The sequence below is a fragment of the Mercenaria mercenaria genome, chromosome 4 (genome assembly GCF_021730395.1).
Source record: "Mercenaria mercenaria strain notata chromosome 4, MADL_Memer_1, whole genome shotgun sequence".
NCBI classification, from domain to species: Eukaryota; Metazoa; Mollusca; class Bivalvia; order Venerida; family Veneridae; genus Mercenaria; species Mercenaria mercenaria.
Genome location: NC_069364.1, coordinates 10,269,799 through 10,288,160, shown reverse-complemented (window position 1 = coordinate 10,288,160; position 18,362 = coordinate 10,269,799). Strand labels below are relative to the sequence as shown.

The following is an 18,362-nucleotide window of genomic DNA, read 5'->3' as shown; positions in this document are numbered from 1 at the left end:
TAACCAATAAACTGAAGCCAACATAAAAATGTGGTCACAAGTGAAAGAAAAACTAAATCTTTTTTTCCAACAACTGATCAGACAGACAAAATATGACCTACTTTTGTTGAAAACTCTTTGTATTCGATATACAACATGTACACTTTTCTCTTGGCTTACGCTAACAATCATTTCATAAGTTAGTCTGAGGCTCCGCTAGAAAGTTAAGTAGTGCATCAAAATAAAACAAAATAATGCATGAATTCCTTTCAAGAAATTTACGACAGTAAAAAACGTTACCTCGGATAAATGTTTTGATTTTTTGGCGAAAGTTATTTTTTGTTCTGAATGATGATAATTTGGTTTATACAAAATTTGATATATTAAAATGTAAAATGTATACGCAACAAATTACAAAAACGTAAAATTACATACGTGTAACAGCATATGTTGACTATTGTTATATTCATCAGTTCAGTTAATCATTTTCAAAGTGTTTCTTATGCTTTACTCATTTTGAAGCATTTCTCTGACTGTTCAATACTTTGCTGCAAATAGTGTAACACAAAATGTCACAGTTATCGGATGTAATTATATCATTTTAAGGTATTGTATCGATAATGACTCTCTGCAATTAATGTGTAATTATGTATTTGTAAGCAATTTGACATTCTCAGAATGTAATTAATGCTTAACACAATCATTGCTTCCCATAAAGAACGTAAATTGATGAAAGAGCATGAATGGAGAACAGATAATTTGACGATTTTCGTTACCCGTCCACAACCCTAAATAAACTATAAGGTGTTTTATTTATTGTTGTAAACAAGGCAAGCGGTTATCTTCAGATGTTCACATTAATTTACAACTTAATCTCTTCACACAACTTAAAAACAGATTTTTGTTGGGGCCTCACATTTACAGTTATATCAACATGAATCGTGTGCATTCATGAGTGGAAAATATTGATGGTAAAATGTTGTAGCCTACTAAGGGGTTTCTTCACATTATGAAATCTTTAATAACTTATGTCAGGTCAAGTTTTGGTATGGTTTTCGTAAGCTTATAATAAAGAGCATGTCATTTTCTGTCTCTCATAAATTTTACAGGAGTTTTAGACTCTTGGCTAGTCTTGGATTTTGAATTTACCAAAAGACAGTCCATTACAGGCTCTTTCAAAGTGTTGAAAGTAGACTAAACTTACACTATACTCTATTGATTTATTTAGCTGCAGAGACTTTTGATATAGACTATAATTGTTGAAATCCCAAAATCAATGAAAAAAATGAGTTGTCCAGTTTGCTTCATATATTTTAGAAGGTCATTTTTATATATCAAATATTTCTAATTTTACATGGGGGGTGTGGGGGTAGGGGGCACATAAATATATTTAGTAAATTGGTACACTTAGCTGTCATTTCACACTGAAAAAAAATCCTGAAAAGATGAATTTGGATTTTTAGGTACCATCTCTATCTATATCTTGATAAAAAAATCTCGAATAGAAACTAACAAAAGATTTTTACTTGGACAAACATCTTTAAATGTTGCAGATTGCTTTCTCCTAACATACAGATACAAATAGTTTGAACACGCAGAATAAATAAATGTATAATTGTTTTTTGTTGGTTTTTTTTCAGCCAAAACGTACTCCCGACGAAAGTAAACGTACATTAGACAGGTAGACTTCCTTTGCTGGTTTTCTTTGTTTGTGTGTTTTTTTGTTTTTTTTTTTTGTTGAGGGGGTGAGGGGTAAGTCCTTTTTACTTTTTTTTAATTGCTGATCAGACAAATCTGCAATAGATCTCAACACCACTTTGATTATAGCAAAATTAAATGGCGTTGCATAGATAATTTGAATTATTACGACTATTGAAATATCGAAACATTCAACTTACTTAAGAAAACACCGTCTTCGGTTTCCTCTAGTAAACGCACCCATGCGAAGTCATTAAGGACTAGGATGAATCGATTGAGAGGTGATAGAGTTTGCTATATTCCTCACTTTATCGGGTAACATCCGATAAGTTATATGAACCCAAAGGACCAGAAATAATGACTGAATCACACTGATAAGTCCAATCCCCTTTTCCTTACTCGCGCAAATTATTAGATATGATTCGACTAAACCTCGAATGAATTTTGTAATTAATCGTTTAAAACGCAAAAGATGCAAATGCATAGAAAGAAAAATCAATGTTAATTACAATCCTCTACCTGAAATATTTCTATCAAACAAAATTACAGAGAAAAAGAAAGGCTGATGTTTCAATGTCTTTTCGTTTTAATATGCTTTTTGTGCCTTATATTTTGTACTTGTTATGCATACAGGTGTATCGGCATTTGATATGTGATAAGGGCGTAGATTATTATATCAACAGTCTGCATAGATACCTGTCTGTTAAGGATATATCGACATACCACAATTTTTACTCTTTGTGTGCAATACAATCGGAACGAAAATGGGCTTGAAATACTGGTTTCAATGGTAACTAGGATCAAGGCATTTTAAGGAAGAGAATATTTCAAATATGTAATTCAAGAACGCTTGTTTTGATAGACTGTTGACTTACTTAAGCATATTTGGTGGCTAAACAATATTTTGCCTCATGCTGTACTGTAAAACAAAATCTCCAGATTAAAATGTGATGAACAACAAATTATAAGCACTGCATATTATTATAATATCGTAACCTACTATACAATATAGACCTAAATCATATAATGTTTTGCAGAATATCGACTGATACTGAAGAAATGATTAGAGTACAGTTTCATGTCTTGATATCACCAGACTTTAACTTTGACAGCAATATTGACAATGTTGTAATACGGCTGAAAACTTCGGATGACCGTCCGCCTTATAGACACCACATGGAATTTGTCAGGTAATTCATTTGTTTTTACATAAACTAATTTCTTCAGTTCCAATAATTAATTTGCATGTCGTTTCTACTGTAAGTGTGTCTTAAATTATCGCAAAACTTTCGAATCGTAATATAACAACTTGTCTAAATTATTATTTTGGCAGTACATTACTACTCTATCGAAACAAGATTTAAGATGCATTTTTGAAAAAAAAAAGTATCTGAACCTTGAGGCGAGAAAAATATCATTTGAAATGCAAAAGAAAAGCAGTTTTAAAGAGTTTTAAATGCTATTAAACGACCGATGTTCGAAGACTTCATGGTTGCTTTAATTCACAGAATTTTAGATCTAAAAAGTTAAAAAATTCCATCGTTTTTAATATGAATTGTGCACGGATTTATGTCTCTAGGCATTATAAGGTTTGTCCGAAACCACGACAGTTTTTGTCCGCTTAACTACATGTAAATAAATATATGTTATTTGAATATGCAATCGGTCTCTGGCGCGGCATATGGATCTAGGAGGTAAAGGATAAGTGCTACAGAAGGACAAAATCTTCTACGAAAAACATGATTATAATGAACAAAATTGCAGTAAGCTAATTTCAACCTTGGCTTGTGCGTTTGGTTGAGTTTTGTTTGTCATCAGTATTTGAACATTTGAGGACCATAAAATGAATATTTTATTCTGATAAATGTTTCTTGTGAGAATTTTCGATAAGATTTAGACTTCTGTAACAGGCTGAAAATACTTCAAGCCTGACTGGGAATCGAACCTGGGACCTCTCACACCTAAGGCGGACACTCTACCACGTCGCTATAAAAGCTAGCTCTTTAGCAAGGAAGTATAAGTGCACCCTTATACTCTACCCTTCTACATACACCCCCTCCATTTTAGAATTTGTCCTCAAATTCCAGGAGTTTGAACCTCTATGAGACGTTCCAAGGTGTCCATTCACATCTACTCATGAGTTATTTACGTTGGGCGCCAAATGTAACAGGCTGAAAATACTTCAAGCCTGACTGGGAATCGAACCTGGGACCTCTCACACCTAAGGCGGACACTCTACCACGTCGCTATAAAAGCTAGCTCTTTAGCATGGAAGTATAAGTGCACCCTTATACTCTACCCTTCTACACTTCTGTTTCATATTTTTAGGGAACTAACTTCAGGATACACGGAAATGACTTACACATATGATGTGCCGCAGAATCGTGTAACTGGAGATAGCAGACTATATTATAAATATTTCGTAGTTAAAAGTGCCCAACATAAGCAAGGAAAAGCAGCCAAAAATGGTCAGTGGGAGCACTATTTTGTCAAAGGGCGCACAGGAGCTTCATTTGATAGAAAACTCCATGTACCGCGGGAAAGAATAGACTCAAAAAAATCAAGTAAGCATATGTCTGACGTGTGTGGTTATTTTTAACTTTATTGCTTTAAGTAAAAGTTAATGTAACCTTTAAACATGTAACGAGCTATTTTCTACTTTATACTACAGAATTATTAAAGCCATACACTATGAGAAAAATGTAAAGAAAATGATGACTGAAAAGAGATTATGTTCGTAGAATAAACTTTGACGGTTACCTGTAGTGTCTTGGGTATTGTATATATTATACACAGTAATAAAACAATTAATTGCTCATTATATTGCAACTAAGCATAATTTATTAAGTTTCTACTATATTAGATATGAACAATAAAATAGTCATTTGGTTATCAGTAAGGGTTAAATTTGTGCCCAGTTCAACATGGCCATGAAAGAAAATTCTTTTATTGATGATTAGTTTTACCTTAGGTTATGTACCTGCACATGTCTAACCGGAACAGATCACAATACTGAAAATTCACGACAACATTTAAATTACGACATTCTGAATGTGTTTGTAGGCTGACCACCACTAAATCCAACTGTTCTTTATTTCATATTAAATTACTAACTAAAAAACGTTTTTTTTTTCGACATTGTCTAGCATATCAGATTTTCAGAGACTTACATTCTCGTAAAGGACAGTATCGCTATCATAGAATAAAGGAAAGAGGGGAAGCTACAATTCGTTGTATAAAACCGTCTGAACTTACTTTTTTCGCTTCTTTCAATGTCTCTTTCGAGAAAAAGTTCCTACGCTGCTATTTTTATCTGGCAGGCGCTACACATACATACTGAAACGCAGTGAGGTAAAACAAATCGTAATGTTACCAAGAACGGACACGAGGAGAGGAAGGCAGACTATGACTATTTATATTTGGACTACTTGTGACTAGATCAGCGTTGGCTTACATTTGATTTGGTAGTGATCAGCCTTTGTACATGTATATTCACTCTTTTGAAAAAATACATAATAGACATCATGTCGTTACATATCAGTAACCGGACAAATTAATAGCTTTATGTTTAAAGTACGGTTTTTAATTAAGCTGATTTTAAACAGACATTATTTACCGAAATATTTTTCATGAATCTTCCGTCACTTCTTTGCAGCTTTTATGTACTGTTATTAAAGTATCATTCGAAATGTAAGAAAATGTTTGTTAATCAAAGATTTTATTGGGAAGACAGGAGTGCATTATTATTTATCATGGTTATTCTGAAAATAAATGTAGTTTGATTTCTTACACATACTTTTCCTTTTTCTTTGATATTCCCCATGTCTCAGTAGAAAATTGTGATATCTTGAACTAAAATAATTTTATCATGAAAACGAACAACAACAACGTAACTTAATAATATGAAGCTTTAGCAGAATAATTGAAAGTGGTTAACTCATATATAGCAGGTTGACATTCTTTCCGTACTTAGGTATTGTATTTTCAACTGTTTTGTCAGCTGTTCCTTTTCTATCGTTTTTATTTATTGAATCTTTTATTCAACATATTCTATTCTGAATCTTTTATTCAACATATTCTATTCTGAAATGTTTGAATATTTCAGCTGAATAAAAATTTTAGTATTTAGAAATAAACTTTGGTCAAAACGTAATTACATATATCAGATACTATGCTTATTTGCTACATGAAATCCACGAAACTTTTAGATAGGAAATACCCATGTCTCGACCTCCCTCGGTGTCAATTTGTACCTGTATCAACAATGCAGATACTATTATTTTTCAAGTTTGTTATACAAACCATGTAAAATTACCATCATGGAAACTAAATAGAACACACCTATTTTGAGGTGGGTCTTTTAAGACAAAGTTCAATCTGCATTTTTCTAACGCTTTTGTCTTTGGAAAATGTGTACCATTAGAGGCTGGCAAATTTCCCGCACATGTATAGTAACCCTTCGCCTATATATACTCTATGTGGCATATACTTTATTATGGTAACTTGTATGCAATCATAGTGAATTTTCATTTAATATGATTATTTATTAAATCCAATCTAATACAGTTGTGACTTTTTGTGCTACTTGAAGCGTTACAAAAACAAATAAATACTTTTCGTGTATTGCGTTATACAGTCTTGGGTGTCAGTTATGAACATAGATTCCTTGTCGTGTATCTTGCTAGGTAACGCCTAATTATTGTTGAAATTTATTTAAGAATTAAATGTTTTTGGACGTTTATATGGGTATAAACCACACTGGGACTTTAACAGATAGCAGAATTTTAATTATCGATGGGTCTTTAACAAAGTCATTGTAGCGTGTGAAAGTGATTCCTATAACTGTACGATTATCGATTTGGCAAGAAAAACTTGTTTTGAAGACACGTGTGATATCAAATGTTATAATGATTTTGTTAATAACAATTGGTACCGCGGTCTCATTTGAAAATATAAAGGTAGTAAATGGAATTTGACTCAATACTTGCGATAAAATTCATATTGATTTTTTTTCTACGGGTAAAAATGAAATTAAAATGTTTCGATTTAGCAAAATTTCAAGCAGATGACCCTGTTTTTTTTATTTGCATTTTATATAGCATTTTATATAGCATTTCACTTCCAATTAAGGACATTATTTTCTACTTCCAACAAAAAGTACATTAACATGTAACAGGAATGCTAATGATTGTACATGTAGATTTGTTTTAACTAAATGCACGTCTAGTTTGAGATATACTTTTGTTTAGGTGTAAAAATGATTTTGCCTTTTTGTGTAGACCTTTCCTTACTTTAGATAAAAGTACTCTCAAGATCAAGTTTGAAATCAGTGATTCATCTTACTATTTCCATCATCCCTATTAGTAACTTATTTTTTCCGTTTCATTTTGTTTTCATTTGGATTGATAATATTTGTTCATTTCAGAGTTACCTTCGCAGCAAAAGAAATATAGTGATCAAAATTTCGGTAAATGTTATGACACTAATCTAGTGTATCAATTTGCATTTCAGCAATTTGGCATCAGTTTGATGGTGTCGCAAACAGAAAAAGTGATAAAGGCATATTTTTGAGTTTGATAAATGACCATGTATTTCGAAATCAAAAGCTACAAGATGATTCTAAGTTAGCGATGCAGGTATTTGGAGAGCAAATTATCCAGCCCGTTTTAAGTGCGGACTTGTCTGCTTCTGTCGCAGTTCTTAATATAGGAGAGATGACTGAAAGCTTGATTCACGGGCTGCAGAAGACCTACGTAAATGACGGGGAATGTTTTAAATCAGAGTATGAAATGAAGAAAGAAGTGAGTATTTACAGGTCATTTTATAGTAGATACTGTGAATCTTGAAAAGTAATAAGTATTTTCAGTGCAAAATGGAAAGACTACCTATTTAGGAGGTCCAAGTATACACCTGTTTGATCGCATTATTTCTTTATTTCTTTATCCGAATTTGGAAACTGATATGCTGTCTGTAGGAAGTCATGACTGTTGCACGTGCCATGAATTCCCAGTCCAATACTACCACTTTATATTTCCCGCAGTAGCGTACTATGACAAGTCTATATCTGCATGTAGTTCTCGTGTGGCTGTCAGTGTGCAACATTATTCGCATTAACCGTTAATAAATAGGCTATAGTATTTATTTTTAACCATCGGTATTCAAGAAATTACTATAAGTGTTAAAGACCCACCGCGACCTAGTGACCTACTTTTTCCACCCACATGAACTTGGTGCAAATAATTCTGGTAATACTTGTATAATACAGCTATTCCACAACATGACAGGTGGACAATTTAGGCCCTGTTTTCACAACTTCATCTGCAAACATATTCGGTCATTCTCTTCTCAGTATAGTTTTTATAAACATAGAATAATAACTATCTTGCACTGTAGAAACAAAGTGTGGTCTTATCTCACCTTAATACATGAAGTACCGTGTATACTACTACATTAATTTAATAATATATTTAGACATTAAATACATTGTCTTGGCCTTATATATGTCACTGTCAAATTGTAACTAGACACTTGTTATTTCTCATTTTCTCCATGCAAAAAATGTATAATTACCATCATGGAAATACAAAAAGATTACAGTTATTTTGTCGTGCGTCTTTAAGGTAACTTGACAAACAGCCACTACTGACCTTGACATTTTATAGGGCAAAAATACAAATAAATATAACTCTCAAAATATATTAAGTATTTAAAATTGAACCTCAAACAAGAGCTGTCACTATTAGTGACAAACGCCCCCGAAGTGTGCCCAAGAATGCTACAGTTGTCTGCGCAAAATATGCCCGAATAGTTTAGGTATGAATCATTTTGTGACCAGATAAAAAAAGTTCTCCGAAGGTAACCGTGACCTTGGAGCTAGGGGTCTGGGTCTTGAGCATGACACACCAACTCATTATAGGGAAGAATTGTGACGAGTAATTTTAAAACCCTCTGATGAATGGCAGAGTTATTGACCGGACAAGAAACATACAATGTTAACCTTTGACTTCTAAGTATGACCTTGACCTTAAAGCTAGGGGTCTTGGTCTGCGTCTGACACGTCATCTCAATATAGGGAACGTTTATGCCAAGTAATTTTAAAATCCCTCCATCGATGGAAGAGTTAGAACGGACAAGAAACAGACCATGTTAACCTTTAACCTCTAAATGTGACCTTGACTTTAGAGTTAGGGGTCTGGTTGTTGTGCATGACACGTTTTCTCATTATGGGGAATATTTATGCCAAGTAATTTCGAAATCCCTTGATGAATGGCAGAGTTACGAACCGGACATGAAACAGACCCTATTAATCTTTGATTTGACTTCTAAGTGTGACCTTGATCTTGGAGCTAGGGGTCTTGGTCTTGCGCGTGACACATTGTCTCATTATGGTAAACATTTATGCCAAGTTGTTTCAAAATCCCTTCATGGATGACAGAGTTATATACCGGACACGAAAAAGATCCTATTAACCTTTGACTTCTAAGTATGACTTTGACCTTGGAACTAGGAATTTAGGTCTTGCGCATGACACATTGTCTGATTAAGATTAAAATTTATGCCAAGATAATTCTAAATCCCTTCATGGATGGCAGAGTTATGGATCGGACACAAATCCGACCCTGTTAACATTTGAACTTTAAGTGTGACATTGACCTTGGAGCTAGGGGTCTGGGTCTTGCGCATGACACGTCGTCTCTTTATGATAAACATTTATGCTGAGTAATTTTAAAATCCCTTGATAAATGGCAAAGTTACGAATCGGACAAGAAACAGACCCTTTTAACGTTTGACTTCTAAGTGTGACCTTGACCTTGTAGCTAGGGGTCTGGGTCTTACGCATGAAACGTCGTCTCATTAAGGTAAATATTTATGCCAAGCTATTTCAAAATCCCATCATGGATGGCAGAGATACAGCCCGGACAAGAATTAACAAAGTTACGGTCGGACGGACGGACTGACAGTGCAATTTTAATATGCCCATCTTCGGGGGCATAAAAGTCAAAGAACTTACGGTAGTGTAAATAAAAAGTTATTTGCTGAAACATCGTTTAAAGATGTAAGGGAGTTATTAATAAATAAATAAAAACCTAAAAGTATCAAATGTTTTTTGTTAAAATTCACGAAATAGATATATGCTTAATAACTTAATAATAACATAATATATTAAGCCGCAGTTGCTCTAGTTGGTTTAATTTGTGCACTAGTCAGTAGTGTACATGTATTTACAACTATGCTTTAGACGGAATGTCACGGGTCAGAGTGGTGGGTAGACTGGCTGTACTCATCACTATAACCCGGCGCTGCGTTAACAAACAGTAGGGAATCTAAAGTGGTAGTATATTCATGGCATGAAGTATACGCACAATAAATGCTTGTGTAGTAATGTACATGGTTGAACTGTTCTTGAAAAAAACATATCCTAATCCAACGGAGGAGTTAACAACTGTAATTTCTGTCTAGCTTTGTTTTTTCACTATTATCTAAATCAAATTATAAACGTTAGATACGGTCAAGCTCTTTTCCAGTATGAATGAAATAGCATGTTATGACCACAAAACAATTAGACTAAAACAAATTATTTTGTAATCATGCATGACCTTCTGCCTAACAGATAGTTAGTAAATGGCATTAGCATGGTTAGACATAAAGCATGTTCTTACTCTCTAGGTACTTTCAACCAATTCATTTTCTGTTTAAGTCTTGCAGACCTAAAGAATTCTACATTTATTTCATTACAACATCTAGGGCAACGATCCGATATTAATTGTCACGTTCCAAGTAGTATTACGCAGTTTTCCAGATTGGAACCTTACTATAGCATTTTATAATGTAAATACATTAAAAAGGTAATAAATTAAAACAAGCACAAAATATACAAAACAAAACGATAGAACATTAAGGTACACAGTTTAGTATTTACCTTTACATTTAGAACGCAAAGAATCTTGTTTAACATGTTGGTCATTGCTATAGAAGCACAAACGTTATGTAAGTGTTCCATGGAAACTTATAAAATGCTCAAAGATCATGTTTTATTTCAGCTTGGCAAATATTTATTTGAACCAGTACTAAATGTCTATACAAGACTGCCTGAACGTCAAACACAAGAAACGGACAAGCAATGGAAACGGCGATTGATAGTACAGCTGACATTATTGACCATTTGGAAGGAGATGAAGTCAGACATATCCATGAGTACTTCTCAGCAACTGTGTAAATCATTCCTTATAGCAAACAGCTCAGACAAAAAGACATGCAAAGAGTTTGAGTTTATAAAACAAACATTTCCCACAAAAATGTGAGTATAACTTGGTATCAGTAATAGTTAAAACAGAATATCGGTAAGTAGATATAATTTATTTATTTCTGTAGTTTATTAGATTTATGAAAACAATTGATAATAGTACTGTCTATAGAAATGAATAGTTTATCAAATGTTTTCGTTTCGATATATCAAATACTTGTAAGGCCATTCTAACAATTAAACTGGCATGCAATTTTTTTCTGTTATTGTAGCATTCCGGATGACATAATAACGGCTAAACAAATAAAGAATATTGATATTCAGGAGTATTTAAAGTATATATCTGTATTAGAATAATGAATTACCATCCTCCCTTTTTCAATAAAATCATTCATTAACCGATAAACCTATCTGAATGTAACATTTAAGGCAGTTCTGCATGTTTAAAGAATAATTGATGGCGTAACGTCATTTATCCGTGAAAAATAAATGAAATCCGGATCGGGTATACGGAATATCACAGCTAGATACTTTATAAAACCTACAACGTTTCTGTCTTTATAAAGATTAAATATAAAAACAAAAATACAGACACCAATCCAAAAATGATCATATAATCGGCATAAAATTCTCGGATTTCTTTATTCAAAGGCAAATATCTTAACAAAAAGCGCAATGACCTGTATAATGTATTTACCAACTGAAAGGTAGTTTATAAATTTACAACAGTGGGAATTGTCAATAATCTCTTCATTGTATTCTTTTCTGTGTGAAAAAATTGTTCCCATAGACTCCATTTATGAAAATTTCTTTGCGGTCCATATTTTTCAAATAAGTCTAGCAAACATGTTGAGCAAATGGCACTTTCGTTTTATTTGGCAGAATAGTCGTAGTATATCTTGATGTTTTGAAAACCTGGATTAATCAAATGATACACATTTAAGATTTATTTCAATTGTAAGTCTATGAAAGGTCATATTTATGAGCCTTTGTGAAACATGTATATTGTAGTCAGTTATGAAATATTTTGCCCATCTTGATGTATTAAGATAAAGAGTACAGTGCAATCACAATCTTACTTAACTTACTGAAGAAAAATAATTTAAATTGCATTTTATCACAGCAACATAACAGAAGCAATAAAAGTAACCTTTCACCTTTATGCATGAATGCAGATCTGTTAAAGTTGTGTTACCTTGTGTAATAAAAAATGTTGCATCAAAATAATATATGCTGATTAATAAAAGACGATTGTGTATACATCATCGAAGTGTACACGTATGTTAAAAAACCATTACTGATTTTCCAGAGAGTTCTTTAAAGAAGCGTTGGTAACCCTGGGGAAATTGACCACAGAGCAGTCAAAAGATCCCTCCTGGCTGTATACAATGCCTTTGATACATTTTTTATCTGGAGCTTGCAACCAATTGAATGAAAACACTAGACACGATGACACTTTGCCGAAGTGGTGGGGCACCATGAATAGGGTGCAAGATACTATTGCAAACTTTAAGGCGCATCAACACAAAAGATGGGAAATGTAAGTTTGTAACGGACTTTTCTTTTCCTCAGTCTGTTGACTGAAGTATGGTTTTTTTAAACGTTTATGAGTAATATATAAGCACCGCAGCATATTTACGTTATTGTTGGCGCTCTCTGATTAGCGTTAGATACAATTGAAATACTGATTCAAAAGCATATCATTCGATGACAATGCTAAGTGCAGTAGCAACATTAAATTGGAATTTTGTAGAAAAAAAATCTCGGTTGATTCTATCAGCGTGTAATTTGCCGTACGAAGGGTATATTGAACGTTGTTTTCCCAAGTATTTTCTGCGGCATCGAGAAATATTTATCTTTTTTAAGATCAAATGATTTACGCGCCTTTAATGTTAGTTTCAATTTACTGTTGGACTAAGCAAAAACTGTCTAATAATCTAATATTCAAAAAGATTAAAAAGCCTATAACACTCTCATTTGAATAATATCTGCCTACTTCATGATAGATATATGTTTAAGCCTTCGCCGTATTGTCTGGCTGTTCTTTCATCCGTCTGTATGACTGCATTTTGCTTACCCGCGCTTATTCCCAGAAACCCATTGTTTCAATGAATCTTCTAAGGCATAAAACCTATCCCGCTCGCATTGTTTTTTGTAAAGGCATGGTCGCTTTATGGCCAGTACTAACCCATATAATGCATATAATACGTGTTTTACCGCTGTAATAGTTATGGCCCTTTGACTTATATAATAATAACAATAAATAATAATGATAATAATAATAATGACTTTATTTTAAGAAGGTGACATATTAAGAGTACATAGTATACATACAATTTATTTCCAATATGGCCTTCTACATAAATGCTAAAACACAGTATCTACAACAATAAGAGTAACAGTAGCACAATTTTAACGACAGACACACTTCAAAAACAAACTCGATTTGAAATTATTTTACCAGGAGAATAAATCAGTGTAATTCATTTTGCATACATGTACATTCATCCATCAATATCATTAAATTTAAAAGCTACCCAATGCCACAAAAATGCATGAAATTGATGAAGATTTATATACATAAAGTCTATGCAGATTTTCTGTCCCACACTTCTTGTCAAAACCTGGGCCGGATTTCGTTGAAACTTCACAAGAATGGTGAATATTAAATATATTTGTGCATAGTTTTAGGCACGTCCTGGTCGGATGTTTTGCGGAGTAAAGACGCCATAAAGGTCGTTATTTAATAATTCTAACCGGACTACTTTTACTCTACCATTGGTGGGATGTGATCTGCTTGTTGGTCACATATGGTGGGTTTTACATTTCAGTGGTTTAATACTGAGTTATAGCCCTTTGATTTATATATATATAAAGTCTATGTAGAGGTTCTTGTCCGCGTTTCATTGCATGTATCCAGATTTCAATGAAACTTCACAGGAGTGATTGATATAAAGCCTATAAGAGCATATTGTTGGCACGTCCCGCTCGGATTTTGTGAAGGTAAAAAGTGATTTTTTTCATAAAATTTGTCCCGATTACTTCTTTAATACTGTTAGAGGGATTTAAATGATACTTCATATGAATGATAAGTAATAAGGTTTGTTACACATATTATGGGGTTTGCTGCTGAATATTTCGCTGATTTACGACCCTTTGATTTTTATATATAACATCAATATATCATCATTAATAACAATGTTCTATTTCCTTATCAAAACATGCCTAAGCAAGACTAGATACATTAAAGGGCATATGTTGTTTTTGGTTTTGTTTTTTAAAAACACAGCCATCTAGTTTAATTTCTTATTTTCCGCTTATTCACTGCAGTCCCCTTCTTCCTTAAATGTTTGATATCTTAACAATGGCATGCCACTGGTTGCGCCCCTACATGAATTAGCTTGCCAGTCTGATATACCATTATATTTGAACCAATTTAAATTTCTCCAATTATTACTTGAGGTTTGTAGTATTTTTGTTGAATATGTGTCGGCTTCAACCTTCTGTTTACAGACCTCTTCTTGAGGTTATACAAACACTCCAACCGTTGTTTGTTGTTGACTTCCTGCTACCAAGAACAATTATGGCATGTCTCAATGTGTCAGAGGTCTTTGATGCCATTTCTACAGGGATGATTCCAGTAGAAATATGCTGTGCAACACTTGTTTACTTCTTGAAAACAAAAGGATCTTCCGGCTGGTTAGGAGGCGACGGTGAAGGAGATGTAAATATCATTACAAATTTGTTGTTATCTAAACATAAGTGATTGGTATGGATTTAATGTGATAATAAAACAGTAAAGTTAGTTCCTAAAATGATTGAAAGCTTATAATTTCCAAAAATAGGATATTAAGCATTAAGTTAAATAATACTTCATTTTATATTGTGTTTCCACGATGTTAAATAATATATTTCGTAAATATCATATCCTGTAATTGTTGCTTTTCTTGTTATGTTTTAGGTCATTTCAAAATGCATGCAGACTCTTGTTGAACAACTTACTCAGGGAGATAATGGTAGCTCAAATAGGTAATAATATAGTACAAAAACTGAATGTGTGTCTTAGTACCATATGTTTGTTTCACTAAAATTTAGAGAATATTTGTTTGTTTTAATGTAGGCCTACGATAGAAATTATTCTTAATATGGTTTTCGGTTAAATAGGGAGGATCATCAGTGAGATATACTCCATATCAGTGACATTGTGTCTTATGTATCTTTGCCTCAGTTCTTGTACATTGTCTGTATTTTTCTAATTTATTGCGTACATTGTAGAAGCGTAATGTTCTTATCACTGTCACCAGACCAGAAAGAAAAAAGCACTTGTTCATGTTATACCCTACCCGTAGGTATACTATAACTACTATGGTCATAAACGGGAAAATGTACTTACCCATTTCAATCCTACTTACCCATTTCTCACCTAAAATGCGTTTTTCAGTAAATGGATACAATGCAAATTGAACAAGTGGAAATTTATCTTGCATCGTGAACAAGTCACATCGTCTCAATATTTCATATAACAGAGACACTCCACATATTCAATGCTTTCGTCAGCGTTACAGAAAGATCTTGGATGAACTTCCTTAATAATCGAACTTCGGTCTAGATAACACGGTCGTGTGCAAATGTTAGGCGAAATGTAAACAAGCAAAAACTGAATGTAAAGTATTTACAGTTATACGATTAAACTAGAAACGATGCATTAAATTCATCTAAGAAATGATACTGAATTCAGAAATCACAAAGTGGTACAAATTTTTATTGTTAATTTAATTCACATTTCAAATTTTTGCTGCATGTACACATTCTATCGTACACCTGTTGCAAAACAACGACTGACAAACATTCCCGTAATAGCCAATCAGAATAATTTTGTTATATAGCCGGGAACTACATTAAGGATGTTTTGGACAAAAGCATAAAATATGTGGAGTTTCTCTCCGATACGAAATATTGAGACAATATGGTTGGTGCACGACAGGAAATTAATTGCCTCTTGTTCACTTTGCATAATACCCATTTACCGAACTGCGCGTTTTAAGTGAGAAATGCGTGATTGAAGCGGGTTAGTACATTTTCCGGTTCATGACCGTGGTTCATATAGCATACCTGTTTCGTTTTTGCAAAATGCGTATTTTACCGTAAATAAGCAGAAAACAAATTGTTTGCTTTTGTGAATATTGAGTTAATCTCACCTCGAATTGCGACAGTTTCACATTCCCCAATCGAACGCTATATGCTATTCTAAAATCCTACATTTAAAAATTTAGAAAAATAGTTTGATCTAAATGAAAAATGCACATCGTCATCTCATGCTGTCAAATATCTATATTTGAAAATATTAAATTATTCAGTAAGAGTTTAATATTTCTTTTACATTTAAATACCAATTCAAAACGGCTTTTAATTTTAAATTTATAACATTGAGAATATGAGAATTGAGCTTCCTGTTATTTCCAGTGAAGTAAATCTCTCACGGTAAACATTTCTAAATTTTATAATTTTATTATTCCGTGTTCAAGAGTATAACGGGTACTGCACAAGTGCAAGTATACTTGATAACCCCACTGTCAAAGGTTCAGCTGATGACCTAATTTCAAAGCTGTCAAATCAATAGTATTATTTAAATAAACATACATATTGCTATTGTCTCATATTTAAGATGTAAATTGTGAGATGTAGAGCTTTGATATTGGTATACACTAAGTTTCTTTCGTGGTCTTTGATTATTTCGACTTGACATCCTAAAATTCTGATTAGCTGATAAATAAAACAATAAAATTTAGTGCATCCATGTGTATGTATGAAGATACTGAGTGTTAGGTTCAAAACACTGTCATAATATGCTTTTTTATTAAATGCGAAAAAGTGAAAACACATTTGTAATTGTGGAGCTAAATACACAGTTAGTTTACATATTTGACCGAGAGAAATCTATTGGGCCTGGATGTTCTAGATTTTAATCATTGAAAATATCTAATGATAAAATAGTTTAGTGGAAGATGAACATGCTGCATCTTTAATATAATGAAAATAATTTTGAAGTCCTGTCTGGTGTTATATACAAAACGCCAATTTTTAATCCTCATAACAACACCATCGCTATTGGAGATTTAAGCCGTGGTAAATATTATCATTTTGTAAACTGATGGTCAATTATATCACTTTTGCTTCTGAAGTCCCTTAAAATTTATGTCACGAAACTAAAGAATTACAATGTATATCAGAAATATGGTGAAAATAACATTTGTAACACTTTCCTTCGAGTTTTGGAAATACAGCTGAAAGGAAACATGTTTTTACTGTTGCTGAAATAAATGTAGACATGAAACAAATACATTCAATTTTAATATTCGTCGAAAATTAGGATATTTCTTGTGTGTATATGCTGCAGTTTATGTTTATAGGGAACTCGTCCAGTCCTGGTTTCTTCCAACGAAGATTTCGTTAGATCTAGTTCTACAGGCACTTCGAATAAAAAGGAATGACACCGCCAGTAACAGTATCCGCGTATTTCTGATATGTACCTCTAATTATGTCCGCTTAAAGGAACATCGACCGATGGATCAATATTCACGACAGAAAGTCATGAAAGATTTTGAAACTGTTTATCAGAAAACAAGAATGTGGTTAAATGACAATTATAGTCATTGGTATACAAGCTTGAGAGAAAGTATAATGGTAAGTATCATCATTATTGTTATTATTGTGTCTATAATAGCTGGCTAGTATTATACGAATATAATTACATAAAATGGTCATCTTAGTGGCATGTCATTTTGTCGACATAATTTATGAAATTTATTCGACAGCAAATAAATAACATAATATATAAGAGAAGGCCTAACTGAAGTAAAATATTTCGAATAACTTTTCTTATCGTTAAGGACATGTCATGGTTGAAATGTTTTAGAAGTATTACCAATATACCAAGATAAATTTTTAATATATTTATGTGAAAAGGGATCTGTTTTGTCTATTTGCGACGTTATGAATGACCCAAAAACGTGTCAATTTATTGACAATAGGACTTCTTACGTGATGCGAATGGAGAAAACGCAAACAGTCATTTCTTTTATCTAATCTATGAGTTGTAAGTTACAATACAGAAAAAAAATTTTTAAGAAAATACAACTGGAAGATAAGAATAACAGTAAACTTTTAATTAGGTCACGAGTCATCTTCCAGCGGTCAGATTTTACTTTACGTTTTTAAAATCTGCCAAAAACTTCTCTCCTTTCTTTCTATGCATTGGTCTTGTAAGCATCTTGATAAGACATTGTAGTGTGTAACATTATAATAAATCCGGTTTCAACAGTTGTGCTTGAACTCCTTGATGTCACGTACAAATTTATACTGTTATCAGTTTGGTTGGTAATGTGGGTAACAAACCTCGATCTTAAGAATGTACGAGCGTGATTTTCTGGATTTCCGCCAT

General features: G+C 32.9%; 1 protein-coding gene across 1 annotated transcript in view; it reads left to right on the top strand.

The window, feature by feature from the left end:
• Nucleotides 1-18,362, top strand: part of LOC123552657 (E3 ubiquitin-protein ligase rnf213-alpha-like) — a 129,432-nt gene that overhangs the window by 10,817 nt on the left and 100,253 nt on the right. Inside the window, exons 4-12 of the mRNA XM_053540042.1 lie at nt 1,620-1,660; nt 2,715-2,867; nt 4,006-4,241; nt 7,189-7,478; nt 10,719-10,975; nt 12,231-12,461; nt 14,435-14,645; nt 14,883-14,950; nt 17,332-17,605. Coding sequence (XP_053396017.1) covers nt 1,620-1,660; nt 2,715-2,867; nt 4,006-4,241; nt 7,189-7,478; nt 10,719-10,975; nt 12,231-12,461; nt 14,435-14,645; nt 14,883-14,950; nt 17,332-17,605 — 1,761 coding nt within the window. The remainder of the gene's footprint in view (nt 1-1,619; nt 1,661-2,714; nt 2,868-4,005; nt 4,242-7,188; nt 7,479-10,718; nt 10,976-12,230; nt 12,462-14,434; nt 14,646-14,882; nt 14,951-17,331; nt 17,606-18,362) is intronic.